The 18,796-nt window shown below is 63.7% G+C and overlaps 1 protein-coding gene across 1 annotated transcript; it reads right to left on the minus strand.

Annotated features, from left to right (window-relative positions):
• Window positions 1–3,264: 3,264 nt before the first annotated feature.
• On the minus strand, window positions 3,265–8,857 carry LOC125333940 (START domain-containing protein 10-like). The gene is made up of 6 exons (XM_048320263.1): window positions 8,298–8,857; window positions 5,477–5,624; window positions 5,272–5,375; window positions 5,074–5,191; window positions 4,844–4,896; window positions 3,265–4,222 (listed from the first exon to the last, which is right to left on the minus strand). The coding sequence occupies exons 1-6, from the start codon at window positions 8,460–8,462 to the stop codon at window positions 4,010–4,012; spliced, it is 801 nt and encodes a 266-aa protein (XP_048176220.1). The 5' UTR covers window positions 8,463–8,857; the 3' UTR covers window positions 3,265–4,009.
• Between the last annotated feature and the right edge of the window lie 9,939 nt (window positions 8,858–18,796).

The raw sequence follows: 18,796 nt of genomic DNA on the forward strand, positions 1-18,796 counted from the left end.
CGGAGATGCTCCAGGCCCTTCCTCAGCTGTGCAGCCTCCGCCGGCCCCGCTCCAGGAGCTCCCTGGCCCTGCTGTGCTGAGGAGCCAGAGCTGGACACGGCACCCCAGAGGTGCCCCCAGGGCTGGGCACAGGGGCAGGATCCCTTCCTGACCTGCTGGCAGTGCTTTTGAGACCCCTCAGGACTTGCTGCTGGGAGCAATGCTCCTCCCTGCTGCCAGGAGGGCAGGGATGGGCTGCAGGGGAGGGAAGTGTTGTCCCTGGGCCATCCTCATGGTGACAAGTCACCGTTCTGGCAGGCTTGATGTGACCAAGGACATGGTCTAGCTCCCACAACCCACATCCTGGCGGCTGCTGACAGGGCAGTTTGGTGCAGAAAACCTTCTCCACTGCTCCCTTCTCCCTCCACAGTCACCTCATTCTCAGCTTTGGGGCTCCATTCCCTTGGCTCCCTCTGCGGAGCCCCAGTACCTGGTTCCCAAGGGGGACTGCTCCTTCCCAGAACCCATCCAGGACAGCTCGAGGCATCCCCCAGCCACGGGACCACCCCAGAGCCACAGAGCCGGCACAGGGAGGGGAGCAGGGCACAGCAGGGCACCAGGGCAGGGCACGGGGATGGGATGTTTCCCGAGGGATTCCTGTCAGCCCATGTTTTGCAGAGCAGGTTTCAGAGCCTCTGCCTGATGTCAGTGTCTGCCAGCCTGCTGATGGGATCTATATTTATATTTAGACAGCGGCATCCTTGAGCACAGGCCCAGAGCCCTGGCCTGCCGTGGTCCCAGAGCAGGAAGGTCGTGCCTGCTCCCTGGAGGAGGCAGATGGGCAGGATCGGAAAACCCCCCTGGGGCTGGACTGGGCTTTGAGGAGCTGCTGGCAGGGGCTGGAGGAAGCAAACATCAAAGTGAAGGTTGGATCCTTCCTGCACGAAGGTCTGTGTGCTCCTTCCCTTTCCTGGGCAGTAGCCAGGATGACACTGTCCCTCAAGATTCCCATGTCCATCCGTCCATCCCTCCATCCATTTTCCTTCCCTCCCTTCCTCCTTCTCTTTCCCCCTCCCTCCCTTCCTCTCTCCTTCCATCGATCCATCCATCGATCTATCCATCGATCCATCCCTCCCCTTCCATCAGCTTTTGCTGCCCCCTGGGGCAGTTTTTCCTTTACCTACAGCCCCACCCGCGCAGGCTCCTGCTGGGGGATGTGTGGGGTGACGGTGGGAGCAGCTCTGGGGAGCAGGACAGCGTGAGGGACGCTCAAGGCTCATCCCTAGAGAGGAAATATCCCATTGAGCAGCTGGAAATGTGGGGTTGGGGCTGAGCCTGGAGGGGGCACGGCAGAGAGCTGAGGCGCCGGGAGGGACTGGGGGAGGAGGGGGAAACGGGAGTCTTGGGAATTTGGCAGAAGCGCTGCTCAGGGCCAGTCCATGAGGCTGCTGGGGGGGCTCCTCGCTGGGATCAGAGTCCTGGGCTGGGTGGTGGGGCCAAAAGCTGCCCAAAACCTATCCGTGAGCTCAGGAGACGCAAATCATGGCACCCGGGGATGGAGTCACATCCTGCCCCAGCAGGGGCACGTCTGACACGGCGTGTGGCCAGGACGGGGCCCGTGCCACGCTCCCGATGCCCCCCATCCATCAGGAGCGGCTGACATCACCGCCTCCGAGCTAATCTCTCGTCCAGCAGCAGTTTCCCGTTTCCTTTCCAATCTCTGCACTCGGGGCCGGGCAGGAAAAGCGCCCAGCTGGGCTCTCGTGCGGGGCCGCAGCCCCCGCGTGTCTGGCCCTCGCCCCAAGCGGGTCCTGGGCCACCAAAATCCCGGCGAGGGCCCCCGGGGAGCTCCGAGGCCCCCGCACCCTGCCTGCACCATCCCTCGCTCGGGATGCCGCCGGCGGGTCCTTTTGCTGTTTGTGCCACAGGAAACCCAGGAATGGCACATCGTTCCCAAAGAAATCACCCCACGGTGCCCCTCCAGCTTCACCCCGGATCATACCGGGGGCCAGCAGCTCTCCTACAGCCCAGTGCTGGGCGCGGAGCAGTGACAGGGACACTCCGTGTGCCAGCACCCTCCTGGTCACTTCGGGCCGCATCCCGGGCTGAGGTGTCACCCAGCCCGGCACAGCTCCCCCTGGGGCTCCCCGCAGGGCTCCCGGTGCTCAGGCAGCAGCTCCTCACTCCCACTCAGGGTTGGCTAAAAATAACCCCCCGGCAGAGCCGCAGCCTGGATCCTGCGGAGAAACGTCGGGAATGCGGAGGGATGAGGCTCCTTCCCGCAGGGCTGCGGCTGGCTCCTCACCCCAGCACCCTGCGGCCTCGGGCTGCCAGTGGGCTCTGCCCCATCAGGGCAGCACCCAGGGGTGATTTTCCACGGTTGCCAGCTCTGCCAGAGTGCTTTTGGGGCAATTTGGGACTGGGATGTGCCTTTTCACGGGTGAAATAATCCCTGCCGCAGATGCCGCGTCTGCCGGCAGAGGTGGGAGCAGCGTGGGGAGAGGGAGCTCCCCTCACTGCGCGCTGCCAGCTGGGAGCTGCACATCCCCTGTCCTCGTTTTCCGCATTTTCCTGGCGGAGGCGGCTTCTGTGCAGCCAGCCCAGCTGCAAAGCCCGGGATCCAGCTGTCCCGACAGCCAGGAGCTGCTGTTCCCTTCCCAGCACCCTGTGTGGGTGCGAGTGTGTGTGGGGTCCCCCCGAGGCAGCACAGGGGACATCCGTGACCCAACAGGGTGGCTAAAGGGGGACAGCAAACATCCGTGCCTGAGGCGTTGGGGTGAAGGAAAGCTCCGGGTGTGGGGGAAGCACCCACAGGGCAGCAGCACTCACAGCTCTGCAGGGGGACCAGGGGGACCAGGGGGGTGAGGCTGGGTCAGAGGGACCCCAAAAGCCGCAGTGACATCCCCGTTTGCACTGACCTTGCACAGATCAGGCTCAAACCCAGCTGGGGACGGAGCCCAGCAGCCACCGGCAACCTCGGAGAGTGGGGACGAGGAGGGGGTGGAAAATCCCTCATTTGTCAGCGTATTCCCACGGCAGGGCCTGTCTAGACCAACTTCCCGTTGTCCGGTGGAAGCTGCCCTGTGCCTACACACGCTCACGTGGCAGTGCAAAGCCTGGCATCCCTCTGTCCTGTCCCGCTGTGGCCACTTCTGTCCCTGTTGAGGGTCACCCCAGGGTGCTGGGGCTGCAGGGATGGGCCCTCCACTCCCACCCAGATCTGGATGGCTCCGGGTGGGCTCCGTGCCAGCCCCCTCCCCATCCCGTGCCAGACTGATGCTCTCGCACACACCAACCCCTTTATTGTTGTGCCAGGACCCACAGCAGTGGCAAACACTGGGGGAGTGAGGACGCAGGTGGCCCAAGACCCCATTGCCAGGACAAACCCCAAAAACCACGAGGGGCAGGGGTCCCCAGAGCCAGCTGGGCTAGAGCCAGCCTGCAGAGGTGAGCCTGGTGCTCAGGAGAGGACCTGGGAGCGCTCCCTGAGATGGGGGAGGGAGGGGTCACACTAAGCTTGGAGAGGTGTGGAGGGCTGGAGAGGGTCCAGCCTGAGCTCGGGGTTGGCAGAGCTGGACCTCAGGCCAGACAGGGTCAATCCACGCCTTGTGCTGCTGCAAAACCTGGGCAGGACCCTGACAGTCCCCCCCACTTTTGGGGTCCCTTCTGGGCCTTTGAGGGTCTTACAGTGGCAGAGCCACATCCTGGTGCCAGGAAAGCTCCTGCCCACCTCAGCCTGCCCAGGCTCTCCTTGGAACACCCACTGCCAGCCCTGTCTCCTGCGGGGACATCTCCGTGGGCACAGGGGGCACCAGGGTGCCCATTCTCTGTCCTTCCAGCACCTTCACTTTCCATCCGGTGACGCAGAGCCCATGGGACAGTTCCCCGCTACCTGGGTAGGGAGGGGGGGTCAACGATGAAGGAGTTGGAGAGCAGATGTGACTATTGGGAAGCAGGGAGCCAAATTCCCAGCTGTGCCCCCTGGGTGCCCAGCCTCGGCCATGAGGGGATTCCTCTGTGCAGAGAGGGCTCAGGCCTCGTGGTCACTGGCACTCAGGTGGTCCTCGGACAGCCCAGTCTCGTCGATGTTCTCCAGGGAATCCGCGTGCTGCACAGAGAGCTCGGCCAGGCTCACGCTGGGCAGCGTGTTCTGCTCAGGGTACACCCAGGGCTTGTACTCGGGGTCGTGCCAGCGCTTCCACTCTGGGTACTTCAGCCCGGCCTTGTAGATCTTCTTCATCGCCTGCGGGCACAGCGGGGCTGGGGCCACCCCAGGCTGTGGGGACAGCTCCCAGCTCCCCCCCACTGCGGGTTTTGGGGCGTTGGGAGGGGATGAGGGCCTCTCTGCCCCAGCAAGGTGCCCAGTGTATGCCCTGTGTTACTCAGAACCCATCCTGTGAGCCCTGTGTCACTGAGGATCTGTCCTGGGAGCCCTGGGTCATCCAGCACCTGTCCCATGAGTTCTGGATCTTCCAGCATCCATCCTCAGAGCCCTGGGCCACCCAGGACCTGTCCCATGAGTCCTGAGTCACCCAGCACCCATTCTGCAAGCCCTGGGTCCTGCAGAACCCATCCTGGGAACCCTGGGCCACCCAGAACCTGTCCTGTAGGCCCTGGGTCACCCAGAACCTGTTTTGTGAGCTCTGGGTCTCCCAGGACCTGTCCCATGAGTTCTGGATCTTCCAGCATCCATCCTCAGAGCCCTGAGCCATCCAACAGCCATCCTGTGGGTCCTGGGCCACCCAGCACCCACCCTGTGGGTCCTGGCTCCCCCGTCCTTCTCCCACCCAGTACCAGGGGTACTTTGGGGCAGCCCATCCCTGCTGCCCGTGACTCCCAGCACCAGCCACGCATCCCCACTTACCTTCGGTGCCACAAACTGGGACACGCGGTTCACCACCCACTTCGGCAGCGAGCCTGCAAGAGCCCAAAGCCCCATCACTCAGACAAAGCAGGGCCAGCCCCGGAGGAGGCACCACGAGTCTGCAGCACCCCCAGGGCTGGGGTGGGCACCCCTTCTTCCTTGGGCCTGGGTGATGGAGAGCCACGGGGGTGAGCTCCGGGTGAGCCTCCGCCCCTCCTGCGGGCACTCACCGCGAGGGTCCACCTGGGTGAGGTAATAGAGGGTGCAGGCTCCGTCCCCGTTCGCCTTGATCAGGTACCCGGTCTGCAGGGACACGGCCCGCACGAAATCCTTGCGGGGCGGGTATTTCTGCGGGGAGATTGCGGGATTCAGAGCCCGCCCGTGCCCGCGGGCAGCCCTGCCCAGGCCTGCGGGCAGCCGGGGCTCACCGGGTGCTTGACGCTGTAGTTGATGATCATGTAGTCATTGCCCAGGGGCAGCCAGGAGCGCAGCGTGACGAAATCCCGGTTCTTCAGGGGGCTCGGGCACTTCCCTGCGGACAGATCCTGTTTCACCCCAGCCCCCACGGCCCCACACACTCACAGGGGCGTGGGCTTGGGGAGGGGGGCGCTGGGGGTCCCAGGGGCTGCTCACAGGAGTAGTATCCGACATCGGCGTTGACGGTGAGGCGCCCGATGTCGTAGGTCTCGATCATGTTGGAGTCCCATTTCTTGCGGTAGCTGGTGTCGTGCAGCACGTCATAGAGGGTCTCGGCCGGGACGTCCTTGCAGGAGATGCGGGTCTGTGGGGAGACGGCCGGGGGGCAGCACCCAGCCCCGGAGCTGTGCCCACCTGGGGGCTTTGGGCTGCCCCGTGTCCCTGTGCCCTGGAGGATGCTCTGCACTGGTGATGCGGGACAGCCCCAGAGCCACCGCTCCTGCAGCCAGAGCGGGGCTGGAAAGACCCGCAGCCCTCAAATGCCTGGTGGACCTGCCCTGTCCCCATGTTGGGCAAGCAAAGGGGTGCCCGTGCCCCTTCACGATGGTCTCGGGTGGGGGGTCCGGTCCCGGGGGGCTGTCGGGTCCGGTCCCGGCTGTAACCGGAGCCGCGGAGCTGCCCGGCCGCGCCGGCCGTGCATTATTGATGAAGGCGGCCGCCCTGCTCCTCGCAGCGCCGGGAGAAGGGAGATGTCATCTGCTCCTCGTTAGAGCCCTTGCATCTTTGATGAGGTGCCGTGTAACCGGAGATGGCCCTCCGAGCGTGGCAGGTCCCATCAATCTCGGGCAAAGCTTTCCCCGGTGGCCCGGGTGATGGTTGGTGCCCGGAGTGCTGGACTCGTGCCCAGGCTGGGCTCGGAGATGTGCTGCAGTCCCCAGGGCACCGGGGGGAGGGTGGGAGCACCCAGCCCCGCTCTTACTGCTCTCCTTCCCTGGCTGCACCCAGAGGTGCTGCTGCTGCAGGGTGAGGGATTTTTCCAGCTGGAGGTGGAGCTCATGGGACTCGCGGCTGTCACAGAGGGACCGTGGCAGTCTTGCACCCCCCAAATTCTCCACTAAATCCTCGGATGAACAGCAGCCCTGCCAGGCACAGCAATTGATCAGCTGGCATGGGGAAAGCACAGAGCCCAGACCCATCCACAGGGAATCCAGGTGGAACAAGTCCAGAGCTCCAGCTACTCAGGGAATCTTTGGGTTAATTAACTCCCTCAGTTAATGGAAAGACCGAGGCTCTTTTGACCCCGAGAGAGTTGTGCAGCTCGGACTGGGTGGCATCCTCCATCCCACGTTTTGGGAAGGGGCTCTGGGCTGTGACAACCCCTGAACCATGCCCAGGCCATCTCCAGGGCAGTGGAAAACCCCGTTATTGCACTGAACCCGCCTGGGTGATGGTCCCTGACTCCCCTGGACCTGCCTGGGGCCCCCTCCCTGTGGGGCTCAGTGGTGGCAGGGGGGACATAGCTGCACCACCTCTGCCAGGCTGAGAGTTGGACCTTGGCTGGATTCCAGGGGTTCCTGCCAGCCTGTCCTGGTCACTCCGAGCAACATCCACTTCTCCAGTCTGGATCTCACCGATGTGGCGACACAGAGACTACGGGGAACCCTGTCCAAGGCTGGCACTGCCCGTGCCCACAGAGCCAGACCTCTCCCTGCAGGAGGCAATCAGGCTGCTCAGGCGTGCTTTACCCTTGGCAGGTCCTTGCTGCTGTCACCACTGCCCTTCTCCTTCAGAACACGGCTTCCAGGAGCACATTCTCCGTGTCTTTCCCAGGGATGGAGGTGACAGAGCAGCCCACAGTGCCCCAGAGCTTCCTTTTGGGAGAGGGATGTGGCATTTACCACTTGCCAGGCTTCAGGGACCTGCTGCAGTCACCAGGACTTTTCAAAGAGGCGTTGGCCTGGCCCCTCAGCACCCCCTGGTCCTGTACATGCCCAGCTGCCTTAAATGCTCCCTGATCCAGGTGCAGAAGCTCTTCCCTGGCTCATGGCAACAGGGAAATGTGGATTGCAGCTGCACCTGTGCGAGAGTGCTGCTCCTGCTCCTCCCCCTGGCCCTGAAGGGTCTCTGTCCACAGCAGAGTGTGCCCAGCTCCTCCTCGTGCCCCCCGGCTGCGGGAGAGGTGCTGCTGCATGTTCTGTGGTCAGGACAGCACTGGGAGAGCCTCTTCCAGAGTGTTGTTCCCTCCTCAGCACCTCCCCGTGCCTTCCCTGCTCTCCAGGCCACGGCAACCCTTCCCTAACACCCGTGGTTGAACACTCTCCACAGGCCTGTCCTGGAGGTCAGATGTTCTGCCTCTCCTTGCTTTGCTGGATCCCATCCCTGCCCAGGAGTCGGGATTCTTGGTGGCCAGAAAAGCCAAAGCCCGTGATGCCCACCATGGGCTCATGCTGTGCCCCCAGCACCCTGCAGCCACTCCTGAAGTGCCCACGGTCACCTGGCACTGTCACTGGGGCCGTGTAGATGAGCAGCAAGGTACCTGAGGGATGGTTGAACTTCCTTGCCCCTCTGCAGCACCCGGATCCAGCCCCTGGCAAGCGACAACCCCCCCGAGACAGCCCCTGGGGCTCTTACGGGATCTCCTCCCGCGAGGATGTGAGGGGCTGTGCCCCAGGGAAAGGACACCAGGGAGGCGTCCCACGAGCCCGTCTCGTGTCCGGGGGCTCCCGGCAAGGCCATCTCCATAACGTAATTGATCCCAGGGCCTTCCTGCCCGTGTCGGGATCGGGGCAGCCGCCACGTGAGCCCACGCGGCAGGAGGCTGCAGGGATCCCGGCAGGAAAAGCCCCGGGGCCGGCAGCAGGAGCCGGCGGAGCAGCTGGGAAGCACCTTTGGGGGTCTAAACCTGCCAGAGGGGCCTGGAATTGGGGGCAAAACCACCCCCAGGCAGGCTGGACCGTGCACCTGCAGCACGGGCCGGTCCCCAGGGACCCTCGGTACCCGCCGGGCACACGGCTGGGGCGGGGAAGCGTCCGCTTACCTTGATTTTCTGCACGGTGCAGCTTTCCTCTTGGCCCTGACTCCACACGGTCACGCCAGCCTTGTTGTACCGGCAGTGCCAGCCCTCCAGGCTCTCGCACTGATCCCTGAAGGAGCTGAAGTCGGAGTCATCCGGGATGTAAACCATCTCCCCTCCTCTGGACATGGGGCTGAGCTGCTGCCCCCCGGGTGCGGACCCCGGCTGCGGGCAGGCTCTGCCTCACCTCCCGGGAAACCCAGCTCTGCCCTTGAGCTCTGCCTCGCTGGGTGCCCGCTGCGGCTCACATCATCCCGCCAGCCCCGAGCCCGCGCCCCTGGAGCGGGCCCCGGGCACCCCGGGATGGGCAGAGACCTGCAGGCAGCCCGGGCACGGCGCGCAGGGCTGGAAGGCTCCTTGGCTGCAGTTGCTATCGCAGCTGCCGGCAGCTCAGATGTCTCCCCGGGCTGGCTCACCAGCATCACATTTCTCTCCGCTGGCTGTCAGCTCCTCTATTATTCAGCAGGTAGCAGCGCGCAGGTGGCTCGGCTTTCAGGGCACAGCTGCCCCCCGGCTCCCCGAGCCCCCCGTGCTGCCACCCCTGCTGTCCCCTCGCCGGCGCCCTGGCAATCTCTGTGCCTGACTTTGCAGCAGCGGCTCGCTGGAGGGATCAGCTGATGCCGGGAGCAGCGGCCGGGCCTCCCGGCACCTGCGATGTGGGCTAGAGCGGGCCCTGGCGTGGGGGCACGGTCCAGCGCACAGGGCCTCGGCTCTCAGAGTGGCCTGGGGCTGTGGAGTGGGCTCTGGAGTGGGGAGGGAAAGAATTTATGGGGGGGGGGAGGTTGCCCCTCGCTGGGCTCAGAGGATGAAGCCCCCCTGGGGGTGTCTGGCCACACCCCCCCCCCCCCCCCCCCCCGCACCTTGAGCAGGACACCCCCAGCACAGGAAAGGTCACCCGTGGCTTGACCCAGCCTGGAAGGATGGACTTGCTCAGCTCAGCCCCACAGCTGTGCCACCTCACCAGGAAAAAATATCAATTCTGCTGCCCAGCCTGAAGCTGCAGTGAATGTCCCTCGTCCTTTGGTACCAATCGTGCCCTACCGAGAGGGCCTGGCTCTATCCCCACTGCACCTGCAGGATGCTGGTAGATCCCAACCCACCTCTCTCACAGCCCCAGGCTCCAGCCCTGCCAGCAGCATCTGCTGCTCCCTCTCCAGCCCCTCCATCTCCCCCTGGACTGGGAAGCACTCTGAGCACAGAGCTTGGGGTTCCCTGGTGCTGCACAGAGGACACAGACTGGGGCTCACATCCTCCTCCTGCTGCCCAGCGTGCAGCTTGTCCCATTTGTCCATCCTCCTGTCCAGAACCTCATCTGGGACCTTGTCCCAGTTCCTTTCACTGGGATCCTGCTCAGCCCCTCAGTCGCCAGCCGGGGTGAAACCTGGGCTTATCTTGCCCACCTTGTTGATGCCCACAAGGTTTCTCTTGGTCTGAATTTCGGGGTTCTTGAAGTCCACCTGGAATGAGGCTCTGCCACTCTCACTCCTTTTCCCCCTGGATTAGCCCCACCTGCAAGGCAAGGGTGCAATTCCCTCTTCATCCAACCCTGTGATGAGGTTTGGGAGCAGCCCCGGTGCTGACCCTGGCACCAGCATCACCTGGGCACCGGGGAATGGGGAAAAACTCATGGAAGGGACAGCAGGGAGAAAGCTGGAGAGCTGCTGCTGCTCCCAGAGCCTTGCTGAGGCACAGGGCTGCCCGTGGCTGCCCCTGCTGCTCCTCCAGGCACGCAGGCTCTCCGTGGGGCCGTGATTCCCACCTTGGGATGCTCCAGGGGCAGAGTGCTGAGCGCCACGCTTGGTTAAAGAGCTGCCGCAGTGGGAAGGGAGGGGCAGATGCGGGGCTGGAAAGACCTTGGGGTGGCCTTGGGGCTGCGGAGCAGGGAACGGGTCTGGCCAGGCAGATTTACGGCCCAGAACCATCTGACCCCGTTGCTGCAGTGTGCCATGGGGTGTGTGAGCGTGTCCCTGTGCGTGGGGGGACTGTCACCCCGACACAGCCTGGAGAGGCCTCGTGTGGACGTGTGGGGTGGGTAGGACCCGCGGCTGGGGGCTCTGGAGCTCCAAAGCAGGTCCATGGGGTGGAAGAAGGGAGGACACTGCAGTCCCGGGATGGAGGAGCCCCGCCAGGCTCTGCGGGAAGGAGCAGCTGCTTGCTCAGCGCCGCTGAGGTGGAGCCAGCCCTGCTCTGCACCTGAGACACGGCAGCGCTTCTCTCCCTGGCTGTTCCAGCTGGAAACTCGAGTGGAAAGTTCTTTCTTCCCTTCTGCAGCAGCCCCTGGGGTCAGTGTTCAAGCTGGAAAACAGTGCAGCCACCCAGGAGCTGGCTGGTCGCCACTGTGTCCCCCTGCAAGCCACCAGCTGGGCTGAGCTGGGCTCCCGTGTCCCACTTGGAAGCGCTCAGGGCTCCAACCAACCCCTTTATCACCGCCTTCGGCTCTTCCAGAGCCCAGGTGTGGATCTGGGTGCTGCCGGGAGCTGTCTGAGGGAGGGGGAAGCCACACGTTAATGCTGCCTCTGGCACATCTCGTTGAACTTCTCTTCCATGACCTTGGAGCTGCTGGATGAGTGTTGCTGCCTGTTTTGAGCTTCCCATCCCCCCTCCCAAAGACATGTGCTCCGAGTTCCTTTGTTCCAAGCGCGGGCAAAGCCAAATGTAACTCAGACTCTTCAGCAGTGTCTGATTGGCCGCTCACCCCGGGTCCGCCCCCAGTCATCCCCTTGCCCCTTCTCCGAATAAAAAGATGGTCGAGGGGAGGCAAAGGCCCTCTCTCAGCTCAGCTACCTTCCTGTAAACATCTCTGGTCGTCTGTCTCATTTGAAGGCTTCTAACTGCAGGGAATTGAGCGAGCAGGGAGCTATATTTCTCCCTCTTTGCTTCTGCTGATGGTATTTGCTCTGCAGCTGATTCAGGTACCGATTTTAGAGCTACTAAAGTGCTAGATCGCCCGTGCTACCTCTCAAGGCTGCTCGAGGCTTTCTAAGGCATTGAAATACAAGCGCTAGCCGGTATAAAGCTGAAAAGATACCTTTACAGATGAGTCCAGAGGAGGCCACGGGGATGCTCCAGGGCTGGAGCCCCTCTGCTCTGGAGCCAGGCTGGGAGAGCTGGGGGTGCTCACCTGGAGAGGAGAAGGCTCCAGGGAGAGCTCAGAGCCCCTTCCAGGGCCTAAAGGGGCTCCAGGAGAGCTGGAGAGGGACTGCGGACAAGGCATGGAGGGACAGGACCCAGGGAATGGCTTCCCAGTGCCAGAAGGCAGGGATGGATGGGATATTGGGCAGGAATTGTTCCCCGGGAGGGTGGGCAGGCACTGGCACAGGGTGCCCAGAGCAGCTGGGGCTGCCCCTGGATCCCTGGCAGTGTCCAAGGCCAGGCTGGACATTGGGGCTTGGAGCAGCCTGGGACAGTGGGAGGTGTCCCTGCCCGTGGTAACGAGTTGGAACTGGATGAGCTTTAAGATCCTTTCCAGCCCAAACTGTGCTGGGATTACGATGATTCTTGGATCTCAGAGGCGATTTGGTGATGTGCCCTCGAGGTGTGACAGTCCCGTCCTTCCCATCCTCTGTGGCTGGAGCTCCATTCCCTGAGCTGACCGGGGCTGCTGTGAGCAGCAGGGTCCTGCTCTTGGCCACGCTGTCCCTGTGTGGGGATGACACAGGGGACTGTCACAGCATCCCTCCATGCCCTGAGTGGAGCCTCTCCGGAGCCTGGTGGGGTCAGGACATGCAGAGCCCTGCTTAGGGCACAGTGAGGAGCACCCAGCTCTGTCCTGTCTGTGTCTTACTGGTCCTTTCCTCCTCCTGCTCCTCTTCTCCTTCTCCAGGTCATGTTCTAAACCCTCCAAGTGTCTTTACAGACTCCAGAGCTGGGATGTGGGATTTCCATGCCGGGAGTGGGGTTGCAGGGCAGTGTGTGTGGGTGTTCCCAGCTCTGTTAATGAGCTTGGATGCCTCAGCAGGGTGAGCTCCCAGCCTCTCCCGAGCTGGAGAGGAACATCTGATCCCCTCTGCAGCCACCGCTCCTGCTCCTCCAAGAATCACCTCTGAAAGCCTTCGCGAACTGGAACGAAAATGTTCTTCCTCCAGAAAACGGTTCTGTTCCGGCTTGATGTGAACCACCCTCAGATCCCTGTTCCATCAGGGGTTATCCCCTGGGGAATGAGCAAGAGAGTCAGGAGGGAAAGCAAAAGATGGGTTGAGAGTTTCTTGTCCCAGAGAAACCCAGCTGGAGCAGCCGGGAAGGGTTAGAGCTGCATCAGGAGCTGGGGGCTGGGAGCAGGAAGGTGGTAAATACCTGAGAGACATCAGGGTCTTTGAGGGACACAGAGAGAGGCAGGAATTCCAGGGAAAAGCAAGATCCTGACCCAGGAGTGGTGCAAGGCATCAAACACCCTGGGGCTCCCACCTTATAAATTTGGGAGATCCCAAAGCCCCAGGTCTGCAGGTAGCCCCGGTGCTGAGTGTGGTGCCAGAACTTCAGGAACTGCCCTGGAATCCCAGGGCTGCAGGAACCCACAGGGGCTCTGGTGAGATCCCAAAGCCTCGGGGCTGCAGAGGCCCCTGGGGTCCTGGGGAGACTCCAGAGCCCCAGTGCCACCAGAGCCAAGGGGCTGCAAAGCCCCAAAGTTACGAAGACAAGATCCTAGAGAGATTCCAGAGCCCCAGTGGGGCCCCAGAGCCCTGGTGAGCCCCAAATCTGCAGGGACCCCTGAGTGCCTTGGAGACACTCCAGGGCCCCACGGCACCAGGGACCCCCAGATGTCTGGGGACACCCCAGAGCTCCGGGGCTGCAGGGACCCCTGAGTGCCTGGAGAGACCCCAGAGCCCCAGTGAGACCCCAAACCCCCAAAGTTCCAGCACCCACAAGTCCTGGGGAGACCCCAGACAGCCCCCACAGCTTTGGGGGCTGCAGGGACCCCCCAGCTGTGGCCCCACCCAACCCAAGAAGTTCAACCCCCCCTACAAACCCGTCGGGCGGTGCCAGCCCATTCCCTATTCCACACGGGTGACACTCCCAGGCCGGTGCCATCCTGGGACCCGCGCGTGCAGTCTGGTGCTCGCCCACTGGGTGTCACGCGTGCTCCACGCACGACAGCGACATGGCCAGCACCGGGGAGCGGCCGGGAAAAGGGGCGAGCCGAGGGACAGAGAGGAGCGGGGCTGCCCTGCGGCCACCAGCCGTGTCCCCCTGCTCCACGCTGATGCCACCAGCTCGGCTGGGGGGGGACCCTCTCCGTGAATTTTACCGCTAAGCGGGGGACGGGATGAAAATTTCCCGGGAAATTTCCTCGTCCTCCTTGCTCGCTGCAAGCATCCCTGCTGCTCCTGGCAGGTCCTAGCAGGTCCTGGCAGGTCCGAACAGCCCAGCCCGTGAGCCTCAGGCACCCCGAGCCCTCCCAGTGAGAGGACAGAGCGGGGACAGCTCGGACATCCTGCACCTGGGACCTCCAGCTTTAACACGGCGTTTTGTTGCCACTCTGGGAGTTTCTGGTGTCAGGGAAAAGTGTCTCCGTGCGCGGGATTGCTCCACACAGCCCCTGCAGCTGGGACCCTGCACAGCCGGGGTGTCCAGCCCTTCTGGGCCCCTGCCCTGTCCCCCGGGGTCATCTCTGGCACCACGAGGGGCTGGGCAGGGGCAGCATCAGCTCCCCAGGCAAAGGCCGGGAGGGGGCTCAGGGCATCCAGCTGACAAAGCCAGGTGGCAAGGCACGGAGGGGTGTGGGGGGAGGCTGCCAGGCACGGTCCCAGGAGCATGGAAGGGTGGGGTGGGGTTCTCCCGCTCATCCATGCAATGAGGTTTGGCCTCAGCTCTGCCCCGGCTGCCAGGGGTCCCACTGTAGGTGGCTCAGAAGGTCCCAGGGGGGATGGGACTCCATCCATGGGAGGGTTGGGATGAGATGGGCTTTAAGGTCCCCTCCAACCCAAGCCATGCTGTGACTCACCCTCTGAGTCCCCATGTACCCTCTGCTGCTCCTTCCTGTCCTCCTCCAGCTGCCACCTCCCTGCTGTCCCTGTACTGGGACCCTGTGCCCCCCCTTTCCTCTCTCTCCCACCCCCCTGCTCCTTGTTTTAGCTGAATCCTCCTCCTCAGGGCTGCTCAGGGGACAGTCAGGCTCACGTCCCCCCCTTTTTTGCCCTGCCCATCCTGGGCTCCTGCACCACCCCAGGCTCTCCAGATTCCCTCCCTGCTCCCCCACGTTATTCCCGTGCTGGCAGGCAGGGATTTGGCACCCCCAGCCCCAGGGCTGCCAGGCCAAGGCTTATTTGCACAGAGCCCCAGCCGGGCATCAGGATGATTTAAAAAGACTCTGAAAAATGTAGTTATTTTTCCCCTTTCAGCTGCAAGTCAATACTGGGGGAAGGATGTTTAATTATCTTTGTCACCCTCCTAAATCTCTTTATGAGAAGGTTTGGCTGCAAATCTCCACATCATTTCAAAGTTATTGGCTGGCGCGGCGCACAGCGACGCAGTAAATTAGCCGGGCGCAGCGGGCGTGGGCGCTCCCGCCACTGCCAGGCCTGCACGTGCCTGGTCCCCTCCTCCCGGGGCTGTGACGGGGTGGGTGGCAGCGGGGAAGCCCCTGCTAGCGCTCAGGAGTTAGGGCTGGTGCCTCCTCCGGGTGTGGGCACCAGCTGGTTGTGGTGGCCTGGTACACGCCCCTATCCCTGGGGATGTGGTATCTGCTGTGGGGTGCAGGATCCAGGGCACATGGGACAGCCAGGACCACCCCGAGTTGGCATCCTGCACCCTGAGCTCTGCTCCCTTCCAGACGCTCTTCCCAGCCCTGGGAGTGCTCTCCACTGGTACCTGGTGCAGGATCCCCCTGGGCTGAGGGATGGCACAGGATGAGGCTGAGGCATTAAAGGTGCCAGGTCCACCCGGCTGCTCTGAGCCCCTCGAACTCCCCATCCCTCCACCTCCCACCGCCGTGAAGGCAGATGGGAGAGTGGCGGGGCTGCGACCCAGCGCTGGGCCCTGCTGCCGTTCCCAGGGTGGCGAGCAGGCACGGAAAATGGGTTGGAGCTCCTCACCCACCAGCATCCCTGGAGGCAGCACCCAGCACCCGCCGTGCTCTCACCCCCCTGTTCTCATGCAAAACCAGCCGAGCCGGGGCTGGGCTGGAGGCCCGAGATACGCCAGAACAAAATCCCACCTTCCCGATAATGCCTTTTATTGGACTAGGTGACACGCAGGCTTTAGGGGGATAGCGGGAGAATCCTCTCGGCTCATCCGCAGAAAGGATTTCCGCAGCCCTCCCGGCGGCTTGTCAGTCCCTGAAGAGTTATTACCTCCCGACGCAGGGCTGTGGCTGCCGGAGCTCAGCGCCGGCCCTGCCCCTCTCTGCTGCTTACAAAGATTACGCCGCCTCGGAATAAGCTCCGTGGAGCGCGGCTGCCGTCGCATCAGACAGGAGCTAATCAGAAAATTAGCAGGAAAAGAAACTTTGTGGCAGGAACTTATCTCCGGCGCGGGCGCGTTGTCGCTCCGGCTGCGGCTGCTCCCGCTGCTCCCATACCCGGCCCTCAGGGCAAAATTTCCTTGGATTGCCGAGCTGAAAGCTGGGACAACCTCATCCCATCCCACCCCTGCCATGGCAGGGACACCTCCCATTATCCCAGGCTGCTCCAAGCCCCAGTGTCCAGCCTGGCCTTGGGCACTGCCAGGGATCCAGGGGCAGCCACAGCTGCTCTGGGCACCCTGGGCCAGGGCCTGCCCACCCTCCCGGGGAACAATTCCTTCCCAATCTCCCATCCAGCCCTGCCCTCTGGCACTGGGAAGCCATTCCCTGTGTCCTGTCCCTCCATTCCCTTTTCCACAGTCTCTCTCCATGTTTCCTGCAGCTCCTTCAGGCCCTGCAAGGCCCCAGTGAGGTCACCCCAAAGCTCCTGTCCAGGCTGGACAATGCCAGCTCTGGCAGCCTTTCCTCCCAGCAGAGCTGCTCCATCCCTCGGATCATCCTGGAGCCTCCTCTGGCCTGGCTGCAGCAGCTCCAGGCCCTTCCTGTGCTGGGCCCCAGGGCTGGGGCAGCTGGGCTCTCACCTGAGGGGGCACAGGGGCAGAATCCCCCCTCCCCTGCTGCCCACACTGGGGCTCAGCCCAGGGCAGGGGGGTTCTGGGCTGGGGCAGGTCCAGCTCTCACCCCCAGCACCCCCAGGTCCTTCCCCCAGGGCTGCTCCAGCTGCTCATCCCCAGCCTGGACTGACCCCGGCGTTGCCCCAGCCCAGGGGCAGCACCAGCACTTGGTGGTGTTAAACCTCCTGGGCCACTCCTCGGGCTTGGCCAGGTCGCCGTGGCCACTTAAGGGCACCTCAGAACCCCTCCCAGCCCCGGCCGAGCGATGCGTCCCGTGCGATGCCACCGATGCCGCGCCCACTCAGGACAGAGGTGGTGTCACTCCCGCGCTGGTGTCACATCGGTCCCCACGGTGGCACCCCGGGGAGCAGTCCCGGACACTCAGTGCCACCGCGTCCTGTGCCGGGGGGCAGTGCCAGGAGCCGTGATGGGGGCAGGGATCCCTCAGGGTGATTAAAATGCGCTGTTCGTGGTGCTCAAGCCCCGGCGTCAGGGAGAGTTTCAGGGCACTGAGCTAGAAAATGGCATTTACAGCCCCCTCCTCCTGCCACCGCCAGCCCCGAGCTTTGCAGACTTCATCGGTGCCACGTGCGTGTCCAGCGAGGGGACACGCAGAGGGGGGAGGGACCCCTCCCCACTGCCCCCAACCCTACAGACCCTCTGTGGGGTCTCCCCCACAGCCAGAGGGTGAGGGCAGGGACCCTTCCCACCACAGCCAGCCCCACAGCCCCTCTCTGGCACCCCAAACACAGCAAAAAGGGGAGGGCAGGGACCCCTCCCCACTGCCCCCAGCCCCTCTGCGGGACCCCAAATGCACTCACACCCCAGCTCGGGGGCTCTTGGTGCGGTGCCTGAGCCCCGCGTGGCTCAGCGCTGTGGCACAGAGGTGTTGGTGGCACCGAGGGCAGGGGCGCCGGGACTGCGCTGACACCCCCGTGTCCCCTGCCCGGTGCTGGGCAATGCCAGCGGCCCCAGTTTGGGAATGGTGGGTCCAGCCGTAGCAACAGTTACTACGATTTCCTTTTCCCATTCCCTTTTCCCTACTCCATCGTCTTCCCATGGCGGCTCTGGCGCTGCCGGGGATGTGTTTACAGGCAATTAAAGCTCATTAATTGCACGCAGAAGCAACAGAAGCCCCGCGGCAATGTGGGAGGGGTGAGTCCCGCAGGGGACAGAGCCAGCCCCGGCCATCCCTGGCAAATCCAGGGAAGGGAAGGGAAAGGGAAAGGGAAAGGGAAAGGGAAAGGGAAAGGGAAAGGGAAAGGGAAAGGGAAAGGGAAAGGAAAGGGAAGGGAAGGTTCCTTCCCGCTGTCCCGCCTGCTCCAGGGCTGAGGGATGCCCACGGGATGCCCTGGCAGGGAACAGGAGCAGGTGAGGGATGGAACAGCGCCTGGGATACACGTGGCTGCTGGGCACAGGCTATTGCATCCAGTCCTGGGTGCCAGGGTGTGGGCAGGGATCCCACAGCATTCCCGAAGGGATGAGCTGTCCCCTGGCTGGGTGGGGTCGCTGCCAGGGGAGATTCATGCCAAGGGTGGAGGAGCTGCAAGCCCAGGATTTATCCTGCCGGGAGGGACGTGGGACTGCGCGTGAAGCCCAACCCTGTGCCCCACGCGCTGCCGCAGGACCAGCGCGAGAAATGCAGGGAAAATCCTGATGTAGCTTCCACCTCCTCTTCCTCCTCTTCCTCCTCCTCCAGCGCTGGGCCGGGCAGGACAAGCCACAGCTCTGCCAGGCTGAGGCCAAGGGCACGGCTCAAAATAAAGACTAATTGCACTCCCGCGCCCTGCTGCCCACAGAGAGCCTGGCGTGCGTGGGGCTGGGCCCCGGGGTGCCGGCAGAGGTGCTCGGGGGCACGGTGCTGTCAGCAGGAGATGGAGAGTGGCTCGGCAGGGCCTGACCCTGCACCCCATCTCCCTCCCTCCCTCTTTCCTGCAGGGCCCTGATGGAGGCTTGTGGGGGGAGCAGGAGGTGCAGGAGGGGCGTGGAGTTGCCCACTGCTGGATCTGGGCTCAGGAATGTCCTGCCAGCCACGTGAGGGAGCAGAGAGCACCACGCTGCCCTTTGGACGCCCCCAGATTACCCCCAAAAGACCCGCAGAGGGTCCTCACCCCTCTCTGAGGCAGCACAAGCCTTTCCCCCTCCGAACACCCGCTCCCAAGGCTGGGAGGCAGCCGTGCCCTCATTCCCGGGAAGGGCTGCAGCAGGGTGGGAAGGGATGCAGAGCTCCCCCAGCGAGGCTGCGGGCACACACCCAACCCCAGGCCACCCCGCCACGCTGTGCCCCAGCACTGGGGGGCACAGGGCTGGGGAGGGGGGGCTGCCAGGACCCAGCTTGGGGTGACAGCATCAATACTCACGTGAGCCAGAGAATCCCAGCACCCCGGGGA

Source organism: Corvus hawaiiensis, chromosome 15, assembly GCF_020740725.1.
Source record: "Corvus hawaiiensis isolate bCorHaw1 chromosome 15, bCorHaw1.pri.cur, whole genome shotgun sequence".
In the NCBI taxonomy this organism is placed as follows: domain Eukaryota; kingdom Metazoa; phylum Chordata; class Aves; order Passeriformes; family Corvidae; genus Corvus; species Corvus hawaiiensis.